The 25,824-nt window shown below is 39.2% G+C and overlaps 1 protein-coding gene across 3 annotated transcripts in view; it reads right to left on the bottom strand.

Moving 5' to 3' along the window:
• Window positions 1-25,824, bottom strand: part of nectin3b (nectin cell adhesion molecule 3b) — a 76,152-nt gene that overhangs the window by 31,217 nt on the left and 19,111 nt on the right. For all 3 annotated transcript variants that reach the window (XM_079834871.1, XM_079834870.1, XM_079834869.1), the window contains exons 2-4: window positions 6,658-7,008; window positions 2,373-2,672; window positions 493-610 (exon numbers count right to left, since the gene is read on the bottom strand). In XM_079834871.1, coding sequence (XP_079690997.1) covers window positions 493-610; window positions 2,373-2,672; window positions 6,658-7,008 — 769 coding nt within the window. The remainder of the gene's footprint in view (window positions 1-492; window positions 611-2,372; window positions 2,673-6,657; window positions 7,009-25,824) is intronic.

Here is a 25,824-nt window from a genome sequence, read left to right as displayed (position 1 = left end):
ACTCAAAAAAAAAAAAGGTGTCATAAATTATCTATGGGGTATTTTGAGCTGAAACTTCACAGACACCTTCTAGTGACACCTAAGACTTATATTACAGTTTGTAAAAAGGGGCATAATAGGTCCACTTTAAATAACTTCGTTATTTTTGGACAATGAATAGTTGTGTGTCCAAAATTTTAACATGTATGACTGCTTGAGGCACAATTAATAAATGTTTAAGCTCACATGATTGACTTTCAATCTTTTAAATGAGCAAATACTGACGAACATTAACGTATTAGCAGACAACTGATTTGCTTTGAATGCGTACGATCTCTGGGCATCCCTCATGAAACTGGTTCATTTGCATTGAAACTCTGCAGTTTGAAAGTAACTGTTGAATCATGGAGATCATCTGCTGATTGAGATGAGTTCAGGAAACGGGCATTAACACTCTTGAACCCATTCCAGACATGGTGCGCAGTGGCTATTGTAAGAGTAGTGGTTACACACCTGATCCATCTGAAGTGCTGGGCAGGCGGGTTGGCCTTGGCTCGACACTTCAGTTGCACATTCTCCCTGCCCACATACCAGTCGCCGTCATAGCCCAGCACCAGGATGTCTGGAGCAACTGCGCGCACACACACAAAGCACAAAGGGATCATTCAGAGTAGTGTAAGAAAGGTAAGGCAAGGCTATGTCTTGTTAAAGACCCTTTGAAATGACATAACGTGAGCAGTTTTCTAGTCCTGTGTTGAAGCATCTCCTACTGAAACAGAGCGATTATAAAGGTACCTTTGATATGTCCTGTCAAATCTTCCTATCGATAGATCGATATAAAGTAGTAATTTATAACACAACAACATTATTAATACCAATTGATCGTAAAGCAACATAATTCACCATTAGGGCTCTGTGTGTCTGACGAGAAAAGTACAAGAGCACTTACAAAGACTATTGATTTGTGCCTTTAGAAAAGCTCTTTAAAAAGTTCTTTAAGTGAGTGTGCTGAATTAAGATGTCATGCAGACCCAAATGAGATGAAAAAGATTGATGGAAAATGAATGAAAGAAGCTTTCGTGACTATAACCCCGCTTGAATGCAGCTGTGACTGATGTGACCTCTCCCTTCCCATACTCCCTACATCGGCTGCTTCCTGTACCTGCCCCTCACCACTACATCTATATTTCATTTAAGAGACATCTGCGCTTACGCACTCGCCACTACTGCAGATACACACTTACACGCCTTCCTCGCTGCTCACTGGTGATTAGAGGTCTGTGTGCAGAAATCGTTAAAAGACGCTGATAAATCTTTCGATTGAAGCATCAATACCCTTATTCATTGAAAGTCCATGAAACCTTAAGGACGGTGTCCTAGTGAAAGGGCTTTTAGCTCCATCACGCACAAGACAGCATCAAGACATCATGTCATGTGGATAGTTACCGCACTGGGGTGATATGGAAAACAGATGTAGGCTCTGGACATAAATCTGACTGCTTTGACTTGGTATAGAAAAAAAAAGTTACTGTGAAATCTTCATTGAAATGCTACTTTGGGTTTGTTTTGCTAGGTAAAGCAAACAAAAACAGGCTTCTGTGCACACAGGAACAAGTACCAAAAGAGTGTAACATTTTGGTTTGGAGAGTAAATAAGTTTAGTGGCCAATTGGGCAACACATGGTTTCACAGGTTTTTTTGTTGTTGTTTTTTTTATCTGATGCAAGTGATATGAGCAAATGAAAAAAGACATGCTCTAAAGCAGCCCATACAGATTTCCAGATATGATCTCACTCTAGTTAACAATCTCTCAGTTCGATATGATTGTAAATCAGCTAGGTTCCATTTCATTTGGATATAGAGTATTCAGGTATAAAGACCACGTTCCTTACTTATAACAGACAGTATTTATTTTTCTATGAAAAATGAAATTAATTAATTTAATTAATAAAACATTAATATAATTACTAAAATATGCAGTTCAAACAAATATAATAAATGAACAACACAAAAAACTGCGGTGTGAAAACCAACTGAAGTACAGTAAACTTAAATGCATTTTTTGGTGTAAAATAACTTGCTAAATTAATAAAAATATATATATTTCAGTTAAAAACTACAGAAAAAATATGAGTTTATAATAAAATATAAATTTAAACATTTAACGTGCAAACTTTAATGAAAAACAACAACTTTTCCATGAGGTTCTGTTAAAATAATGACAGTAACACACAATACTACTCTATAATAGAAAACATTCTTATTCTATTCCATTCCTTTAATTTTAAGAAAATAAAAAACTAAGCTGCCAGTAAGGAATATTTATGTCTGGTAAATTTGCTCAATTAAATTCTAAATAAAATTAAAAAAAAAAAAACCCTCTCTGATACTCACACTGTACATTGACAATATAGGGTATCCTGAAGTCGCTTTGCAGAGCGGGATGTTTCACCACACATGTTAGCGTGTGTCCTTGGGAGTGACGGGAGGGCTGCCAGGTGTAGTGCACCTGTGTCGTAGTGGTGCCGTTGGCATCGTCCTGCATGTGGGCCTCAGACGTGCCGTACAGATTAGTCTCCCAGGAGACGTCGGCAGGAGGCCGGGCCCTCTCAGCGATGCAGGTGGCCACCGTGGTTTCATTGCCACCGTCGATCAGAGCGGAAGATCCAGCCGAGACATACACCTTCGGCTCCACTAAGACAGAGAGAGACATATGAGTTAAATGTACCACAATGTTTGCATTTAATTCTGCGTTTTAATGTGAGGAGACATGCTCACACGATTACCCAAAAGATGTTTCCAGATAATGAACCGAGCTAAAGGAAATCCATTCAGACGAGAGTACAAAGCTAATTCCCTCAGCATCAAGAATAGCTCTGGTACCACAGCCAATAAATTCATAAACTGATAAGCATGATTGAGAGAATAATTCGATTTTCTTTAAGAAGAAATAAAAGACTTATCGGACTGAAAAAAAAATTATTCCTCTATGGTAACTACCGGCTGAGGGCGGCCTCGGTTTCTCATCAGAGAGCACTAAGTGCTTTTCCAGAGAAGATGAAATTATTTGTTTTAATGGCTTATCCAGTTTACATTGCAGAAGGGGTGGGGCTCGGGTGTGTGTGAGCCGTTATGAATCCAGCAGTGTTCAGGACTGGAAAACTGAGCTTTGCCTCCGCAGCGGCTGACAGAAACTTAACGTGTGGGGCTCTCCCCTTCCGCTCCTCCGCTCAAGAGCGACAGTGGGAGACGAATGGGAACGTTGTCCTGGGCTCTGCGATAAGGGAGGGCCACTTAGTCAAGAAGGACTGTGCTAATACATATCATATATTGACATGCACTACTATTTAAAAGTTTGGGGTCGGTGAGATTCTTTTAATGTTTTTGAAAGAAGTTTCTTGTGCTCACCAAAACTGCATTTATTTGATCAAAACTACAGTAATACTGTGAAATATCAAAATGTTACTGTTTAATACATCTTAAAACGTAATTTATTCCTGTGATGACAAAGCTGATTTTTCAGCATCATTACTCCAGTCTTCAGTGTCACATGATCCTTCTGAAATCATTCTAATATGCTGATTTGCAGCTTTATTATAATTAAATGTTGAAAACCATTGCTTAATATTTTTTGTTGAAACCGTGATACATTTTTTCAGGATTCTTTGAATATGAAGTTCAAAAGAACAGCATTTATTTGAAACGGAAATGTTTTGCAACATTGTAAAAGCCTTTACGGTCACCTTTGATCAATTTAATGTAACAATGCTGAATAAAAGTGTTAATTTCTTTAAAAAAACAACAACTTCCAAATGGTAGTGCATCATAATAACTTCTCTCAAAATACACAGACATACATATAATTTCCTACAATGATAAAGCTAAACAAAATTATATTCAAGGCATTTGGAAACTTTACGGTTGTCAAACATGTCTTCGTACTAAAAAATATGGGAGTTAAAAAAAAGAAAATATTCACCTGGGACCAGCTCCCCCCCCCCTGCTCAGAAAAACTGAAGTAAGTTTGGACTTATACCATCATTTAGCATCACAACCTGTATCATATGAGGTAGTTGGTGATATAATAAATATACATTTAGTGAAGGGACCGAATGCTTAGACTCATTGAAATACTCATTGACTAGCATTTGTTTCTCCCCCTCTCTTTCTCTTCCCATCTTGTGAAGTATTAACATTGGCAGCTGACCTTCAGAGACAACAGTAACAGCTGTGGTCGTCGCACCTTCAACGGTACACTATTGTGTGGTGGTGAGTGACACGTCATATATGCCTGTGACTATATGTGCATGTGCTCCATGCCCATGTGTGCAGCAAATCTCGTGACACTTTAAACAACAAATTCAACAGGACTTTGCAATGACATCCTTGACCCTAAAGTGCAGTGGATCCCAAAAGCAATAGGCATCTTTCCCACACTCATATACTCCTGTCTCTGCACACACACACACACACACACAAAACATTCCTCCTGATCTAATTATAGCTCCGGCGCGTGTTCCCTTCCTCCCTCGTTCCTGCTCTCTCACTTCACCACCACTTTCCATCCTCCTGCACCCCCCCCCCCATCTCTCCTTTTATTAAAGCACTCAGTCCCCGTTCCGATTTTCCTCCAATTGCACAGCTCATTTAATCTATGACATCATCTTTTTCAATTCATCTTTTTCTGTGCTTTGTGAACCTTCACTCAACTTGTCTGTCTGCTCGTCATTTTTTACTCTAACACAACGTCTACACTGGATGTGCACGAAATATGTCAAAACTAGATTGCTTCATCTAATGGGTTTCTGTTTTAACATGCTGCAGAGCTGCTCCAGACGCTTTATTTTCACCAAAATAAGAGTTCAGATTTATACAACAGTTAGTTCTGGTCCCCGAATTTGATTGCTCTAGCAACATTCAAAGAGTCAAGTGACGCTTGATGTTTTTTCTTTTTAGCAGAGATTAAATTAATAAAAATAACCATTAAGTTTACTATTTAGATTACATACAAATTTTATAAACACACAAATCAGGCATAACATTATGACCACTGACAGGTGAAGTGAACAACATCGATAATCTCTTCACAACAGCACCTGTTAGTGGGTGGGATCTATTAGGCAGCAAGTGAACATTTTGTCCTCAAAGTTGATGTGTTAGAAGCAGGAAAAATGGCCAAGCGTAAGGATCTGAGCGGGTTTGACAAGGGCCAAATTGTGATGGCTAGACGACTGGGTCAGAGCATCTCCAAAACTGCAGCTCTTGTGGGCTGTATCTATCAAAAGTGCTCCAAGGAAGGAACAGTGGTGAACCAGCGACAGGGTCATGGGCGGCCAAGGCTCATTGATGCACGTGGGGAGTGAAGGCTGGCCCATGATGTCTGATCAAAAAGACATGCTACTGTAACTCCAATTTCTCAAGAAGATAATGCGCTCTGCCACAAAGCAAAAATGGTTCAGGAATGGTTTGAGGAGCACAACAACGAGATTGTGGTGTTGACTTGGCCTCTAAATCCCCCAGATCTCAATCCAATCAAGCATCTGAGGGATGTGCTGAACAAACAAGTCCGATCCATGGAGAACCCACCTCATAACTTACAGGACTTAAAGGATCTGCAGCTAACATCTTGGTGCTAGATACCACAACACACCTTCAGGGGCCATGCCTTAAAGGGTCAGGGCTGTTTTGGCAGCAAACAATATTACCAACACAATATTAGGAAGGTGGTCATAATAGATGACTGAACGTATTATATAAAAAAAAATTGTTTTTTTTAAAGAAGTCTCTTATACTCATTTAATCTGCATTTAATAAAAAATACAGTAGAATGGTAATGTGAAATATCACATTTTTGTATTTTAATTTACAAAAGTAATTTATTCCTGTGATAACAAACCTGAATTTTTCAGAAATAATTATAATATGCTGATTTGCTTCAAGAAACATTTATTTTTATAAAATGTTTAAAATATTTGCTGATTTGATGAATAGAAATTTCAGCATTTAGAGCATTTCATCATTCTAAAACAACCCATTCAGGGTTAATTTTTATATGGGTTTCTGCTAAGAAAATATTTTATTTTCATTGTTGCTGAAGTCTATTCTTAAAGCGGCTGAGGATGTTCACTGTGTAACCTTCATCTTCAGCTAACAGAGGAAACAGCGACTCTCCTCATGCCTCCTTAGTGCAATACATAATTGATATACCTAACAAAGCACTGTGCTTGTAAGCTTACTTTTGTCTCTTGTACACCCGGATAACAAAAGCACACCGCTTCGTTCAGTTGTATCTGTGTTTAGCAGAGCAGATGGCTCTGGGGGTTTGGTGGAGGAAGAGAGTTTAAACATCACCATGTTCTCTGAAAGAGCTGGACGGTCTCCCAAAACACTGCTTTCATTCCTGCCCTGGAGTTGCTCTTAAATGTTTTTCCTCCCTTCCGCACACACACACACACACACACACACACACAGAATACTTGCCCACTTACACAAATCAGCAGCTGTGATGCGCATCCACTCGCACGCCTTTCTTTGTTTGTCGACCGCACACATGCAAAAGGTTTGTCACGGCACTTTAGCATTAATACACAAGCACCACGCTATGAGTGCATAATCAAACTTAATCAGACTGCAAAAACACACACACACACACACACACACACACACAGTCTCTTGTTACCTAGCACGCTGACAGTGGTGGAGGCCTGCGTGTTACCCAGCGGAAAGGTGGCAACCTTGCAGGTGTACACGCCGATGTCAGCGAAACCCACATCTTCCAGTACGATGGTGGCGTCATGCATAGAGGGCGAGCGGAAGGACAGGCGTCGCACATATTCAGTAGGGATGGAGATGCCAAACATGGGGTTGTACACGGCCAGAGTCACCCATCCATTGGGCAGCTTCCTTTCCCAGGAGCTCTGTGTCAGGCTGAGGTTTGTGTCCACCTGCACCCTGCAGCTGAGGGTGACGTTCTTTCCCAACACAGCGTTCACCTTAGGGGGGACAACCACCTGACTGCCATACACCACCCCTAGGGGAGAGAAATGAAGACATCGTTAGTCAGGTCAATTGAGCAGCTGCAGAAAAGAGCTCTTGAGCACTTGCCCACCATCTCAACTGACAAATCCGTTTTTATCCCGTTCAAGCTCCAATCAATCAGACTCCAAGGTCTCTAAGCACAGCTCCTAATTCCAAATGAGAAAAGTTCCCTTTTGCTTAGACGTCTGACAAGGAGACGGATACTACACCGGTTAGCTGGTGTAATGTACTGTGCAGTAGAAGGAGCAAATGAAATGCGTTTTATTGTGCTGGAGGGAGGCTAAAATTATCCCTAACATTTGACTTGCTGCAAAAACCCTGATTTCTAAAATAAAAGTCTAAAAATGGGTCAGGAACAATGGAGTCAGAGCACACTATAGATAGATAGAGCGAGCGATAGAGAGATAGATAGAGATAGCGAAAAAAAAAACTAAAGCCAGGCTGAAAAAAAACAATTAAACTATTTAATTTAAGTTGAAAGATAAACCAAAACATTTTTATTTAACTGGCCAGTTTTTTTTTCTTCTGAAATGCAATATTACTATACACTATATCAATTTCTATAAATTGTATTTTAACTATACTACTACATAAATGTAGAACAATATAAAATAAAATTGTATGTTGTCTATGTAGTACTACATATTATATCTGCAGCTGTGGCAAAGCATGTGTAGGTGTACAACTATTAAAATAGTTTTAAAATAACCCATACAGGGATATTTTTATACCAATTGTTTTATTTTGTTTTCATTTTCAGCATTCCTGAACTCCATCCTCAAGTTTACATCCAATTGAACTATTTTGTGCTTCAAGTGTTTTGGATCTCATTCACTGTGCAACCGTCATCTAAAAGTCCCCCTGGCAGTAGTCAATAATTGTATCCCTTAAAACTCATCTTTGATCATCAATTACACATTTAAAAGTTCTTTTTTCCTGTGAAAATATTTTTTTTATGCCTTAAAGGGGACATATGAAAATCTGACTTTTTCCGCGTTTAAGTGCTATAATCGGGTCCCTACCAACCCAGAAAATGTAAAAAAGGACAACCCAGTAGCTTTGTTTTGTAAGCCTTTCTCTGTATGCATGTGAAAAAAAACTAGCCCCTTCTGACGTAGGAACGTACACTGCCTGCCATTTTATCTGCGCTCAAGCAGCTATAGCGGCAACGTCTTGCAAGCAATGCAGGTGCATTACCTGAACGATGGACAGTTCAAGGCAGGTTTTGCTAAAAAGTTAAAGCTCAAGGATGGATCAGTACCAATTGTTCGTGATCCAGCTTATAGTCTCCGGAGCGATACTGGTCACGGCAGTAATAAAAGGGAGAGCGCACACTTTATAAAAGTTTATCTGAGTTGTTTTACAGATATAAAGTTTACCAGTTTATTAAGCACATCCTGAAAAGTCATAAGGTCTGAATATATTTGTTAACTTAGTTGTAACAAGTGTTATTGTGTATTTCGCTGTGTATGCTGATAACGCAAGGGTAAGAGTGTTTATGGAGAAAACTTTAATGCGCACTTCTTGTACTGTGTTTTATTTATCACTTACAGTGATTTTCAGGACTGAAAACAGACGCTTCATCTTGTATGATGAACAATAAACTCATCAGAAAAGTTTTTGCCAACATTCGGACGGGGTCCACTACAACATGCTTAAAAGCATGGATAAAAGCAAATTTGACAATACAAGTTAAAACGGAATTAAACTAAACTATACCTGTTCTATCTCCATGCAGAATATATTCTCTGGCTCTGTAGGCATTATTTTCCAAATCCGGTTCGAACTGAACACCATTATTTTCTGACATGTTCTGTTGTTGCAGGAGCTATTGAAGCTCCGCCCTCTACTTGAAAGAAGAGGTAGGGTGCAGCAGCTCAATAGCATTTAAAGGGACATGCACAAAAACTGTGTTTTTGGTCACCCAAAACATGCTATAAAACTGGGGTCTCCAAACTTGTTCCTGGTGGGCCACTGTCCTGCAGAGTTTAGCTCCAACCCCAAATAAACACACCTGAAAGGTCACATCTAGCCAAGTACAGTTCAAATCCCTGGATGTGTCCTTGATCCACCCTTTTCATCAAGGATGCATCGAGAGGTGCCTTGAGCAGACAGGTATCCCAGAATGCATCTCTCTCGCACCAACCAACAAGCGTCAATAGTGGAAGGGAAAACCCATGAAATAAAAAAAAATACTACTGTAATTGTCACGAAATGTAGTTAAGACTTTTTCAGGCGAGAATGTACTTTGTGTGGCTATTATATATTATGTTTAAGGTTTTTTTTTAATGAAAATGAAAAGAGGCAGAGTGGTGTTTTATGACATTTCGTTTTAAATGTAGCCTAAAATATACATACAGATATAACCGGAGTAGCCAGAGCGAGTGACGCTATCAAGAACGCTGCTGTTCCATTTGCAGAATCACCGGACTTGTGTCCTCCCGTTCTCGGGAGTTTGTTCTCCTGAGTACAACTTGGTAAGTCTGAACTACCTAGGAAGCAAGTCCGAAGTTCGCGTACTTGGTATTGAGAAACGGCCAGTGTCTTACTAGGCCCTAGTCAGACCTTGATTAGCTGGGGTTAGGGTTACGGTTTAATTGGGGTTGGAGCTAAATTCTGCAGGACAGTGACCCTCCAGGACAGAGTTGGACGACTCCTGCTATAAAACTTGATCTGTGGGGTATTTTGAGGTAAAACTTCACATACACAGTCCTGGGACATCAGAGACTTATTTTACATCTTGTAAAAAGGGGCATAATATGTCCCCTTGAAAATTGCTTGAATGTAACCCTTTTGCTTTATTAAGTATATACGTGGATTCATGAATATGCAAATTAGTCTCTGCCTCCACTCAAAATCACACCAGTTCAGATCACCCGATCCACTCGGTCAACTTTACTGTAGGAAACGCTACACTGTGGCAAGTGGAAATGTTGGTTTAATTCAGCCATATATGTTTGAACCAGAAGCAGATTCAGAAGAAAAGGAAGGAGCGAATTACACAGGCTCATCTACAAGTTCATGTATCAGAATGGCAATGCATTTATATATCGCTAGTCTTTACAACGTCAAAAACATAATGGTAATTGATATATAATTAGCAATTTCCTTGACTACATTATTAAACAGCTAATAATGTGTTGCTAATGTGACACAAACCATGTTCCCGGAGTCAGACAGCAGCCTTCTAAAAATCAGTATCCTTAATGTTTGGAACAACTTAAAGTCAGTGGAGAAAAGCATACATTTCATCATAACATACAATTCACCCGCTTTATTGCAAAATGTACCTGATTTTTCATATCAACAAAAATATACCGGGATAACTTGGCTTCTCTTGAGACTCACCTGCTTCACACTATAGTTAATGATATGCTAAAGCTCGCCCACACATTGATGGGATTGGTTACAACATGTTTGTGAAGAAAATGCTCAGACATAAACGACATTAAAAACGGGTGATTTTCACCACAGGGGGTCTTTAAGCTCACTGAGGTCAGGAAGGTCATGGAGTCGGAGCCGACTAGAGAAAAAAAACAATTAAAGTCAGGCTGATTTGAAGGTGACCAGAACAATGGCTGACCGGTAAAAGCACCGGTCTGCACAGCCATTAGGCCCATAGGGCTTTAAACTAGGAACAACATGGGCATTCACCACAGAAACTCTTGACTGCTCTCCTCCCTACCGCCTTCCCTTCCTTTCCATTTGCCTACCTTCCATCGCTCAGGCCGTCATCATTTTTTCCTCTTTCCATTTGCAGAACAAAAGCTTAATTATGTTTGAAAGAGGGTGTGCGTTTGTGTGAAACAAGTGCAAAAGGGGAGCGTGCGGACGAGACTGAGAGACTAGACAGAGGGAGACACGAGTGCTAAAAGATGCCAAAGAAACAACAAAGGCCACATGAGGACAACCTGTGTGTCTTATTACACCCAGACAGCTGTGCCCGCAGCATCTGAATCCACGCAACACATACACACGCGAACACGTAGCGCAGTCGCACGCGTTCTCTAACATGTGGTGACGGAGGCAAATCAATGGGTTCTGTTGGGAGAAGATGGAATTAAAGACATATGGGGGATCTTTTCTGAATTCCCACATCAATCATCTGCTGGAGTGTACAGCGGTACCACAGTACCAACAATTTACTAAAGTACAATATCATTTTGCAAATTTCAGTACAACGTGCTCTTATTCTGCAAAGTTTGGAAGGTCAGGCAGCATAGATTAGTGAGATTCATTCAAATGACTTAAAAGCATAGTTATCCCAAAAATTAGTAGTCTGTTGTCATTTACTCACTCATGTTGTTGGAAACTTGTATGAATGACTTTCTTCAATGGAACACTAAAAACTAATTATATATATATATATATATATAAATAAAATAAAAAAGCCTCTGTGTTTTTTGTCCATATAACAAAGTGAATCAGGTCCAAAACAACATTGAACACCATTGACTTTCATTGTATAGATAAAAAAAACATGTTATTCAGTAGAAAGGTTTGAAAAAACATGAAGGTAAATGGTCAATCCAATCCTATCAGGAGTATATCCAATGAATAAAATGTACACAACAAGTTTAATCTTAGGTTCACGTCAAACCGAACTGTCTGTTCTGTAGGGTTGTTACCTAGTTACCTAGTGAACTTTAACAGCACCATAAACGCATTATAATCTGTCAGAGATGCTCTTCATCAAAGGAATACCAAATTTAAGCTGAAGACGACCCTTAAAGCAGACATCAAGAGTATGAGCTTCTCCACACAAACATATTCATGTATGATGGCTGGCCGATAGCTGACCTGAATCTGAGAATTAAAACCAGCCCCTCATGTAACCGCGTCGCTTTGGTCCAGTCAGAGCAACACTTCAAACAAAACTAAATATCTGGATTTAATCTGCAGCCTTCACCATTCCCTTAAAGACCATCCATGTTATACGGTGACCAGCGCAGAGGAAGACATGGAATATGAAATGGAAAGGAAAAGAAAAGCTTAAAAACAGAAGGTACAGATAAATGTAAAACACAACAGGCGGTGTGAAAGATCAGTGAAGATCTTGTGAAGAGAATGCTGGAGCATATTCAGTCAAATAAACAGAAATACTGTACGCACACACCCACCCGCTCACTCGGCCTCTCAAACGACAACGCTAATTGCAACAAGCTGCCGGTCGGAAGATGTAATCGTAAATCAAAACCCGCCGCATTGCTTGGCAACAGACTCCAAACATTCCGCCGGAGAGTTTGTCTTGCCAGCAACGACCCTCCCTCTTTTGTCTTGACGGTACATCCTCACTGTGACTGGAAGAGGAGAAATAAGAGAAGTGACAAAATGCAGCAAATAAGAATCATAAACGAAGTTTGGAAGTAGTTACATCTTCATCAGCGCCAGTAGGTAAGCAAAGCCAAAAGATGACCTCACAGGAATGGATGAGCAAGCGAGGAAATGATCTGGAGGATTTCTGGCTGTAAATGTTGACTGACTTTATGCCGTCAGCATTTAAACAAAGGCATTTTAGGCCACTGAGTCACTGTGAATGTCAAGATGCAGACCTCTCCATCCTTAAATCACTGGGTTCATAAACAAGCCACAATGATCCTGCTTAGATCAAATACAGTGTCACTCATATGGCTGATGGGCACATAGGCGGGGGGAGGGGGTGGAACAGATACACACCACCTTAAAAAGGTGCAGTAAGCAATTTCTGAGAATCATTGTTGAACACTGTTGATATTTGAAATCGACCCAAACAAAACACACCACACCATTTCTCCGCCCTAAAAATTCACAAACATGCAGTGCAAGATTGGATGTCTCTATCACTGCCAAAGCAAACTAAAATAAAATAAAGTGAAGATGGCGAACGAACAAGGAAGAACAAAAAAAAATGAACATACAATAGACGAGTATATACAAGCAAGAGTTCATTGTTAGTCGCCAGCATACGCTCTAAACTAATGTTACTCCTCCCAATCATGAGTGGACACGCCCCCTACCGCTGATTGGCTACAAGTGTGTTGTGGTGCTCGCTCTGATCCACTTTCAACAGCGTTTTTCAGAAATCGCTTACTGCACCTTTAAGATCAAAGCAATATAAGTACCGTATACAAAAGCAGTCAACACAAAACACTATCAAACATTCTGCTAAGCTATAAATTAAATGTTCACTTTTAATTCAGCCTGAACCGCTTTACATGCAGACTTCATTTGAGCTTTGTTTATTTAAGCCTATAAAAAATATGATTATTTTGCAGCCATGCAAACCATATTTCTTGAAGTAAATGCAGTTATTGCAAATTTTAATTCTGTTGGGCGCCACTAGTGGAGCAAAACTACACACCTTTGGGTATAACACTTTGGCCGATCTGATGAAATAAAAATAAATAAACTGACAGGCTGACACAAGAAAGAATTGTCTGGCTCATATTTTACACCCAAAACAAAAGAAAAAATATGCAGTTATATTTTATTTTACATTGTAAAATATGAACCAAACATTTCTTGACTTTTTGAACGATTTTGTAAGATTCACTATTTTAAGTTGCTGAGGATTATATAGATTTTCAACAGTATATAGAGAAATAGATTTCACAGGCCAAGCTCACTTAAAAAAATATGAATATGAATACATCTAATAAAATACAAATATATCTAGTACGAATATGAATATATCTAATATGAATAATTATTGCTATTCAGCTTCTTCGGATTAAAAAAAAATGTATTAATAGTTATTAAATAAAAAAACGAAATACTTTAATTTAAATGAAACCATTAAATGCTAAATATATTTAAGATTTATTATACAAGACTTTTTTCGCATTTAAAATTCCCTCAAAGAAATTATTCAGCCCCTCTCTTGTTTGATTTTTCAGAGGTTTAAGCTAAAAATAAGAATTTCTGATAACGTGCATGTTTAAGACTAGTTTCGACATGCCTAGCCACTTACTTCACAGAGAAGACAATTTTACCAAAACGTGCCAAACAAAATGTTCCCTAATGACTAATGTGTTTTATTAACAAAATTGCTTCAGTGCCTGAGAATTAAATTAAGTAGAGACAAAGCTGTGCACCAAACAAATTTATGAATGGTGTAATAAACGTGAATTATACAAACTCATGAATGCTCCACAGCACAGTCACTGCAACACACACACACAGCCTGAGAGGTCAGAGCGGCGCAGGAAGTTAACTGTCCTGACAGCAAGGACACAGAGCTCCCAGAAGGGCTCGCTCTCCATTCTGCCACAGTCAGCTATTCCCCCACACGCGCTATACCTGCAAGGTGTGTTGGTGCATGTGAGCGTGTGTGCGCGCGTGTCTGCGGGAGAAGCTGCACGTCTGTGCGCTGTGAGGTGGCAGGGTTCAATTTTCTCTCTCAAAGACAGTTTGTATTCATTGCACATGGCAGGTTGTAATGGAGCTATCACCTCTGCCATGACTCAGCAGATGGGCTCAACTTTGCCACATCTCCTTCACAGAACTTAATATCCATGCATGAGGCGGGAGAGAAGATGGAAGGAGAGAGAAATATGAAAAGAAGTTAGTTTGTCAAAGAAGCTAAACATCCTCACATCCTTTTTAAACATTCCCTCCTCAGGTCAGGTTACAACAATACAAAACTTAAATCTCCATAAACAATTCCAACCAGGACAAGATCAACTCACAAACAGTATCAGCTCAGATTCACATTCTGTTGTGAAATGAACGTTACGCAATAACCCACAATCATAAAATCTCCTGATTTGACCTGAGATTGACTGACGAAATAAATAAAATGTTATTCACCTTCTTCAGGTGAGAAGAAAAACAATTCAGATAAATAAATGAATATACATTAACTTTAAAGCTTATTTTTTCTTCTTCAGGAGAGAATAAATACATACACATGCATACATAATAGTGGTTACTATTATTATTATTATGATGAAAGTTACGCTTATTTTTCATCTATGTTAGTACATTTTTCTTTTGCACAGATAAGCTAGAACTGACCTGGGTAAATTGCATTGTATTGCCTTTTCATTACACGTACAGTATGTGACAAAATACTTAATCTTCTGACCTTTTTGGAGAACCTACTTTCAACATATGACGATGATAAATGACCATACGGGAACTATAGAGGAGGAGCCTGTGAAGTTGTACAGGGGGACAGGTGTTCTGGACAGAGACAGTGAGCTTAACAGGACTGCATCTGACAGACACGTGAAAGAGGACCAGAGACGCTGAATGAAAATAGACCTGGGTGATTGAAGAGCTCAAGGTCGTGTAAAGAATACGTCTGGCGTGATGGGGCTAAAGGTCGTATGACAATTGTGTTGTGTGTGTGAATCTGTACACAAGACAATGACAGGCACTGACATCAAGGGTTACACCATTTTTGTATGTAGCAGCAGCAACAGCAGCAGTGGCTTCAGGTTTCACATAAATGTGGTCACTGCATCTCCAGCGGCCTGAGCACTCAGCAGGAACGCACCAGGGACCTCAAATAAGTCTCCGCTTCCCTGAAAAAGACAAATAGCCGGACCAAGCACTACATAAAAGCATAATATAAGGGCATATCCTTATGAATTTTATGCAATGAAAGTTTTCTAAAATACTTTTTTTTTAAGTTGAAGCTCTACTCCAGTAGTTCTACGAATTAAATCCTAACTCCGAAATTTGCTACTGAACAAAGGAGTCCCAGTTTTGCTGGTTTGAATGAGCAACTCCTAATGCCAAAGAAATTCCATGGTAAACCTTAAATGGCAATACTTTGAAACTGCAATAAAATAATATTCAGAACAAAAAAAAAAATTTTTAAGTATTTTAAAATATATATATATATTTTTTAAATCAATAAAACTAATTTACGAACTAAACAACTTAAATAAAATAAATAAATAATTAATAAGTAAACATGGTACAAGAAAAGAGTTTCAATACTGTCTAAAAAGCAACTTTCCTCACTCAAACCTATTGTATGGCTTTACAAGTTACTATTAAATATTGCACACAAATCATTTAGACTACTTTTATGGCTTCTCTTTTAGAGCTTGACGAGCACAATCAGCAATTCACCGGCTGTCAGCAGGCTGGTTTCTCAAAGAACAGCCAACAATTTATGACAGAAAACAGAGCCACCTCACAGCATCCTGGTGCAGGGACTTCCCGAGCGAGAGGCCAGCGGGAATGTGTGTTAAGAGACCGAGAACGTGTGTGAAAGCCTGTGTTGTGACAGTCCGAGCGGTGATGTCTTCAGGGCAGTAGTGAAGCTGCTGCTCTCACACGGAGATGGTGGTTTTGGGAAGAGTGACTCATGGGGCTCCTTCAGAAAGCAGCACACTAGCTTCAGTCTAGACCACAGAGAGGCCAGGAGACTGCCAGAATATACCCGATAGGAGCACAAACAGCCAGCGTTATAGGGGGACGTGGTTGCACCAGAGGATTCTGGGACTGAGGAAAAAAGTGTGACTGAAATCAAATATAGAATGAGCAACTCCCACAAATTCTTACACATGCAACCTAAAATATATTTGTTGGGCATTATCATACACATTTCTGCCAATCTAATGTTAATCTTGAGTAGGGATGTGCGATATCTTATCGTTTGCAATATAGGCTTCCAGTAAAAATTCTCCCCACGATAAGAATTATAATATAAATATAAAAATATATATACATTTTATATAAATATAAAACAACCATGTCTCTTTTCGTTTGCATTTAAAAACAAATATCAAACATTAATATGTGGTTCAGACAATAAGTGTGCATATATGTGATTATCACTGTAATAAAATTAAATATGACAAAACAACAGAGTCTCTTTTTGCTAAATGTCAGTTTATGTGTGATCAAAAATAGCCATTATAAAAGTATAAGTAAAAGGTATAAGAAGCTATACAATAAAAAAAGCAAACAATTCAGTCAAACAAAGTCAGCATTAGTAAGCTACAACGGTCAAGTTAAATAGCCTAAAAAATTAAGTTATGAAACTTCTTTGCCCTTAGCCAAAACGATTGGGCAGGCAACAAATTATAGATTCATGAGACCAAAGATTGCCCGTTAGATCTGCACAAGACGAATTATATCTCATGTTTAACCACTACAGAGACGGTGCCAGCGGCAAACGCTAGAAGGACACACTCACACACACACGCCATTATCCCTGGATAACTTTCAATTCACTATACATTAGCGTTTACATTATATGCACTTGCCAACAAAACACAGATATTTGATGCAGTTTCGACTAATGATCAAACACACACACTTGCATAACTCTGTTGCGGCTCCAGAAAAACTGCATCCACTGTTCTCTTAACGCTGGGTTATTTGGGAAGCTGAACAAGGTTATCTTTCCCTCACAACCAAAAACACAATTTTTTAGTGACATTGTTGATTTCGTGGTCTAAAAACAAAATGACAGAGCTGCGGCGACTTCCGTAGCCCGAACTAAGCTCGTTGATGGGCGAGTCCTTGCTCTGGTTGATGTGCACACGCTCATCCGGGAGAAACGTGCCCATAACAAGGAATTCCGCCCTTTATGATGTCATATAGGGCCATACTCTGAATTTTTTTTTCCTGAAACTTGAATCCTGAAGGAGTGTATTTCGCACAGAAATACTGTGCCATACATCCAACTCGTTTTTTGAAATTTTGGCCATGAGAATCCAACAATTCAACATCCAACAGTGTAAATAAGTCAGAATGCATGAAATAGCATTAGACCCCCCCCCCTTTAAAAAGGAAGCTGGTCATATTGGACAAGAAAGAATAAGTGAGAAAATCTCCATGGTGTGAGTGATGTTAGAGGATAGTCTGGTGGTTGTGTGAAGATGTTATTGATGACGTTGCAAAAACAAAGTTGTGATGTGATGGCACAAAAATCAACTCTTTTTGCTGTAAAAATCCCTGTGACACGTGACTGAAAAGCTGCAACAGCAGCAGCCCAGGTCATATTCTAATGCTGAGTCACAGTGTCTCGGTTCCTCAGGCTTCTAATCAGTCAACCTCACAGAGCTGCAATTCGCAAGCCAGTTTTCTAATGGTCAAAACAGCGATGGAAAAATAGCTGTTTCTCATCTCCTACGTCAAAACCTTAACACGCTCCTTTTGCTCCAGTAGAACAAACCAATGTTTTCATTTTACTTTGGTTGTCTTTTCCATTCCTCTGAGGCTAATATCATTCCGTATGCCTGGTTAAAATGAGACCAGAGTGAAAGGAATATATAGGGTGAAAAGCCTAGGAGAAGATAAATAGGTTTTTAAATGCTTTTGACTAGTTCAATACATTCTGGCAAATGTATTCAAAATGAACTTTATCATCTGTCCCAAAATCAGATGTCTTTCTGATTCTGACCGTAATAATATTGTGATATATTAAAAAAAAATGTTCTCACAAAAATGAAACTCATGCACTCATGTCATTGTTATTTTTTTGCTTGGAACATAATGATTTTTTTTTTGGCATGGCACTTTTCCATAAAACAATATAACAAAATCAAGTGTTGCTGTATGGAACAGCTGCATAAAGATGCTCCCAAAAAAAAAAAAAAACGGGTTTGGAACGACATGAAGGTGAGTAAATCATGAATTATTCCTTTAACTGTACAACATTAAGATGTGACTCACATCAAAGCAATGGCGGTCTGAATAAAAACCAGCCCAGCCCTTAATTTCTCCTGGGCCAAATTACAGAGCACCCCATGTGAACTCAACCCCAACACTCCCTGCAAGACCCCCTTTTTCCACATGATAACATAAGAGGTCTCTGAACAGTGATTTCCTTCCTTCTCCACTTCAAAACACTGCTAATCATACCATCAACTATCCCAATTTAATGCTGTTCCCTGGGCTCTCGGCACACCATTCAACAAACAGCAGCAACAGAAAGATTAATGAAACATGGCTTTAATGTGTGCTGCTAATAGAGGAAGAAATGCTTTTCTTATGGGAAAGTCCCGGTTGTTTCCGCTGTCCAGCCAACTTGTTTCCTCATTCCCTGCAACTTCTCACAGAGGCTACACACACTGGGCAATGATGCATACATTTCGTTCCAAAACCTCACCGAGTTGCCTCACTGCATGTATAGGCAGCAAACTAACAGACACCAAACCTCATAAGCGACTGATTTGGAAAGCTCTACACAGGCAGCACACAAATAAAGTTCCACATGGGAAGTGCAAGAGTTTGACTTTAGTTTGGGGATCAATTCTCATTATTAACTATAGTTGCTTTTTAACTTGCATATTGGCTGTTTATTAGTACTTATAAAGCACATATTAAAGCCTTATTCTGCATAACCTTATTCTACATACCTTAATCCTACCAAATACCTAAACTTCACCACTACAACAACTACCTCACCAAATATTAATAAGCAGTAAATTATTTTGAGACAAAAGTCATAGTTAAATGGTAAATATGTGTTCCCCAAACTAAAGTTTGACTAAACTTTTTATTATTGAGCTATATAAAAAAAGTACACACACACGCACACGCGCGCACGCACGCACGCAAACGAATTCAGGTCCATGGCCACGGGTGTAAAAAAGAAAAAAACAACAAGCACCTCGGCATGCAGACGCTTCTACAAACATTTGTGAAAGAATGGGTCGCTCTGGGGAGCTCAGTGAATTCAAGCATGGTACAGTGATAGGTTGCCACCAGTGCAATAGGTCCATTCGTGAAATTTTCTTAGTTAGGTCCCTTAGTTCCAGTTAAAGAAACTCTTAATGCTTCAGCATACCAAGACATTTTTGACAATTTCATGCTCCCAACTTTATGGGAACAGGTTGCGGATGGCCCCTTCCTGTTCCAACATGACTGACACCAGTGCACAAAGCAAGGTCCATAAAGACATGGATGAGCGAGTTTGGTGAGGAGGATCTTGACTGGCCTGACTGGCTGAGTCCTGACCTCAACACGACAGAACACCTTTGGGATGAATTAGAGCGGAGACTGCGAGCCAGGCCTTCTCGTCCAACATCAGTGCCTGACCTCACAAATGCGCTTCTAGAAGAATGTTCAAATATGCCCATAAACACACTCCTAAACCTTGTGGAAAGCCTTCCCAGAAGAGTTGAAGCTGTTATAGCTGCAAAGGGTGGGCCAACTCCATATTAAACCCTACGGATTAAGAATGGGATGTCATTAAAGTTCATGTGCATGTAAAGTCAGTGTTTCTTAAGCATCAAATCAATCAGCGTATTAGAATAAATTCTGAAGGATCATATCACAGTGACGGGAAATGGCTGTTAAAATTTTTATATTTCATCGCATTACTGTTAATCTATTTTTGATCAAATAAAATGCAGTCTCTGTGAGCATAGGAGTTTTTTTTTTCTAAAATATGTAAAAATCTAATAGACCTCAAACTTTTGAACAGTAGAAAGCTGCTTTAGAATTTGGACAATAAAATAAACCTTATAAGGCAACAGTTGCCTATACCTTCTAAGCCTTTGAGTCTGGAGTGTGCCTATGATGCCTTAAAATGCTGCCTACGTACACAGCTCACAAGGTTTTGAAATAAAACAGTTGTCTAAACAAGGAAGTGCTGAAATGCCAAATGAAAGGGCTGTGATTTCGATCCAGACTGGATGTACAATATTATGATCACACTAGTTAGGTCATTTGTTTCTACATAGTCTATCCAGATCTGATATAAAGGGCTGGTTCCAATCTCAAGCTCAAATCCTGCTCTGTGATACATTAGCATGGTGAGGACAGATTCAAATACACAAGGCAAAGCGGATCTCAAGGATCTGTCTGACCACAAGTCTCTGAAGGGACAAATGGACTCTTGCTTCAAAACAGTCTGCATTAAGGTCGGGCTGTCAAGTTTGCGCTGCGACAGGGAGGGACTGAGAAATGAGCGGTTTGGGGGCCGATTCCGTGTTTGAGCGTGGGAGATGCAAGTTCCTCGCTGTGGTAGGTGCAGCAGAGCTCCAATAAGGGCTCCTAAACAAACAGAGGTTGAAACCTATGGGAGATTTCCTGACGTCTAGGATATTTGCCCAGCGTATCATCCTAAAAAATCCCTTTTCAGAGTCCACATCCCAGGAAAACAAGAGAGAGGGTGGGTACATGCACACACAGACAAATTCAACTCAGCTTTGCCAATGCGGAGGATGTTGGAATACAATAAGTTTACTTGAATGATGAAGAGAGAGAACGAGCCAGTTTGATCTCACCGAGTCTCTCTTGTTGAAGACTCCCTGAAAGAAAAGCAATGACTCAGAGGTATTGGCCTATTTCTATCAACTGAACTGTGCATTCATTTTGCATACCTCATGCAAAACATGCTAATGGGAAACAATGTTGCATGTTGACAAGAGCAGCACACAATGAAAATGGCTAAATAAATTAAACACAATTAAAATACTGTAGCAAATGACAAAGATATGCAGAGCTTGCGCAAACATATGCACATCGCTACGTTCAGAGGCTTTTTGTAACTACTGTTTTCCCACCGCTGTCATTTCTGTTGTGTTTATTTTGTTATTGAGAGGAAAGTGCCCAGCACATATATACATATTCATCTAAACGTCACATACATACACATAATAAAACAAAAATAAAATTGTCCAGTAAGCGATATGCTAATGATATATGGTGCATCTCTTATTATAAACCAATATCTATTTTTCTCATTCAATTCAGATAGCATGCTCACAATAATAAATAAATAAAACGAGTTGAGAGCATGCTGTCTGAATTGAACACGCCACACACATCCGTATTAAAGCCCAAAAGACTTTCTTTCATAAGCTCCAATTTAACAGCACTGAGGGACTATCCAATTAAAGAGTGAGAGGAGACAGATGCACTTGGGCGGGATGCAGCAGTCAGATTCTCTGCACGTGGTTACGGATGAAAAACACATGAAAATAAAATAGATGAGTACTTCAGTTCTAGTTGATACTGACAGTCTTTCAATCAGGAACCCTTTACAGAATCAAAAGACTTCCAGTGCTACAGAGCCAGAAGTTAAAAGGCTGTCTCCTGGAGGCGTCACTGGCAATGCATTCACATCAAGGAATCAGAAGAGGAATGTTAAACCGTGAGCTCCAAGAACTTCAAAGTCCCTTATGTGTATGATATGACAACAATGGAATGCACGATGAGGATGATGACAACAGTATGCGAAGTCGCATGCAGTTCCACATTTGCCCGCAATCATGATAGAAAGCACTATGCCACATCAGACCGAAGCCACTCCGTGACGTCAGCAGCGAGGAGCTCAGCAGTCTTTATAATTACAGTTGCTGTATTACGTTTTTGTGCATTTGAAAGAAAGGGGACACAATTACAGCAAGCCTCGTCTGGCGTGGCGCTCAGAATTGCATTTCAGAGTGCATGCATTCCAGAGTTACAAAATGAGAAAACCATGAAGGCCTCCATCATTGGAACACTATAAAAAAAATGAGACTCCAGCGCTCTGAGATGCAGAAGAGTTTGACTGCTCCAATCAGGCCGAGCAGAGATCAGGATCTGGGCTGCAGTCGAGATATTTCCATGAATGATTAAAGCACGTGTTCATCCACAGTGGAAGGATTTTAAGTGAATCATTTCCAAAAAAGGTGGCTAGACTGTTATCCCGTGTTTTAACTGGGACACGTCATTCAATCACACCAGTCATTTTAAATAATCCAATGAGTGAAAGTAAATCTTATTTATGTCATTATCTTTTTCATAAAATCTTATTTAATTTCTTCACTTTCATGTAGATCTCTGTGATACACCTGTCAAATGTAAGGGGTAAAAAGTACAGTGAATATGTTCATTTCGTTTTCAAATGTTTGTAAGTGAGTATGAGTGAGTGAGTATGAGTGAGTATGAGCGAGTGAGTATGAGTGAATGAGAGAGTGAGAGAAAATTATATGCAGTCCAAGATTATCAGCTCTCCATTTAGAAATGCAGGTCTGTCCATTTTAGAAGTTGCTTTCTTGTGAAAAAACCCATAGCGGATGAACACTAGTTAAACCCAACACTTGTGATAATCCAAAGATGTCAAACAAGACAGTATGATGTGAAATAGTGAAGAGGGCGGCTTCAGAGAACAAGTCAGCCAAACATAGTTCACACCCAAAAATGCTGATAAGGCAGGCTGGATATAAAACAAAGTGACCACTTCACGGTCCCAGCGTGCCAGTGAAGGCTTGTTAAAAAGAACGGGAAGGACTGGTGTTCACCGGTAAGTAAAAGGCACTGCAAAAGTCAATCAGAAAAGAAGGTCGTAAATAAGCCAAAAGTAACAAAAAAGGCTCCATCTAAAATAACCAACACCAACGACGACCTCAGCATCAGGTCAAATCTACAGTGGGACTCGGGTTAGTGAGGAGAATGTTCTTAGATCAGAGTCTAATCCGCTGCATTCCAGGCAGTTTAAAACAGGCTTAAAAAGCTTTCAATGCACCTCGACCAAACTGCATTGCCTTAAAAAGCAGCAGAATTATGAATATGTCAGCAAATATATGCTTTCGTGAGACTTGCGAGTCCCTTACTGGATTATGCATTATCAAGCTTATTCCAGGGTCACATCAGGATGCCTTTAGGTTATTTTAACGATAACATCAAGGTTGTCCCACAGACAATGTGGGCGTTATACTAAAATCCAGTGGCCATATGATAACACGCACCATTACTAAGTGAAGTCTAAACTGTCAAACACGCATACATAAACTTAACAGGCCTCTCATTAAAACCTTCCAGGGCTGCGGGCACACACAAAGAGAGGGTTGAAGTGACAACACTCCACATACAAACAGCCTTTTGTAAGGAGCGCTGTGGGCCCTCTGAGAGACCCCAGGGATTTCCATGCATCCCGGGACGATCTGAAAAATATCTGAAACCTCCATACAATGCAGAAAATGCGCATAAACTGGGCCAGGATACATCACTCTGGAAAACACTATGGAATATGAGATTAAAGATAGAGAATCAAACAGCTTTGAGAGGGGAGGAGAGGTGGGGAACTGTGGGAGAGAAAGACGCCATGGCAACAAAACAGCACTTAAGCAAAGAAACAAGTCAGGATGGATTACATTTTGCATGAAATCTATACGCCTTCCCTTCTCTGTGTCATAACATCACGCAACAAAATGACTTACAGGTGTTTTGCTACGCTTAAATGGTCCCTCCTGTGCAAGTATCATGTACAGAGGCAACTGTAAGCAAACCATTATAGGGTTAAAATGTAGTATGTTTTAATTAATTAACATAAATGTATACATATTAATTAATTAATATAAAATTCATCAAAACCTCAAAACACTTTTACCGTAGTGCAAACAAATAAAATTTTCGTTGCTTGATCACACAAGCTCCATACGTATGGCTTTTCTGACATCATAAACTTGCTCTGTAGCTCACTTGTACAGCATTGCATTTGCGATGCAGAGAGATTGGGGGTAAGTCCCATGAAACACAAGTCACGACATTTAATAAAACTGCTCAAAGACAAGCAAACTTAAATGACATGCTTGCTACAGCGAATTTATTTTTATTTGCTTACACTATGGGTTATGCTATAGAAAGGGTTGCGTGTAGGTGGCATGTTATTTTCAAACACGATAAAGCATTAATTAGCATTTCCAAACTGCCTTGATGCATACAGCCACCAGTGTAATAAAAATGTTTCCAGAGTTACATTTATCTGCTTTGGATAAAACTGAACTTTTAGTCCCACTCACTGGATATTTAACTTTGAAAGTCAGTGTTGGGGAAAGTTACTTTGAAAAGTAATGCGTTACTTTTTCTCACCTGGGCTGGACTTGATTGATTTTGTATTTTTTATAACAAAAAAAAAAAAAACTTCTATTTTTGGCCAAATGTAAAGACCCTTTCACACCAAAATTGAAATAAGCCTCAGGCTGAAGGAAATGCAAATTCACACGTGTACAGTAGAGGGCGCAGCTCAAACAAACCTTTTTGTGCTGCTATTCTGGATAACTGAAGAATAGGACGCTGGAGAAAGCAGTTTAACACTTACTTCACCAATAAAAATAAAAAATCTAAAGTCATTTTTGCTTATGGTTTAACTGAACCATCGAAGGTCAGCAGCAAGTACACTGGTCAATAAAGTGAGATTAAATGCATAAAAATATTGTTTTATTTAAAATGTAAATATTGGAGGTTTGCATAGTATTCTGATTATGCATTTGACTGATTTTATCCATTTTGAGGAATACCGAATCCTTTTTGTGCAAGTGAGATTAGTAAACGCATGCTCACATTTAGTCTAAAACTACAATAATCCTCATTTTGACACACAATGCCTCTGTACTTATGATTTTTCTAAACATTGGGACAAGAGAGCTGTCAGTCAATAAATGGGAGAACAAAGTAACTTGCGTTACTTATTTGAAAAAGTAACTATTTTTTGTAATTTTTAAAAGTAATGCATTACTTTTTACTTGAAAAAGTAATCTGATTACATAACTCAAGTTACTTGTAATATGTTACCCTCAACACTGTTGAAAGTGTCACGAAATGTGCAAGAAGCAATGTAATATTTTGCAGAAATGTCACCACAGGTATCTTTTTTTATTTTTCACCAAGTCTGGGTAGATTTCATTTACATTTATTCATTTAACAGACACTTTTATACGAAGCGACTTACAATTGAGGAATACAACAAGCGATTCATCTAAAGAGGCAATACACATAAGAAGTGCAATTAATACAAAGCTCCAGTCATCACTATACAAAGGATAGTACAAGCTAGAATAGTGAGGGATTAAGGAATAGTGAGTGCATAGGTGAAATAATAGTGATAGGTGTTTTTAAATTAGTATTACTCAGCATGCTGCAGTTAAGT

Source organism: Gobio gobio (genome assembly GCF_949357685.1).
Source record: "Gobio gobio genome assembly, chromosome: 14".
Taxonomy (NCBI): Eukaryota; Metazoa; Chordata; class Actinopteri; order Cypriniformes; family Gobionidae; genus Gobio; species Gobio gobio.
The sequence above is the reverse complement of the archived record's forward strand: the minus strand, read 5'-3'. Positions and strand labels throughout refer to the sequence as shown.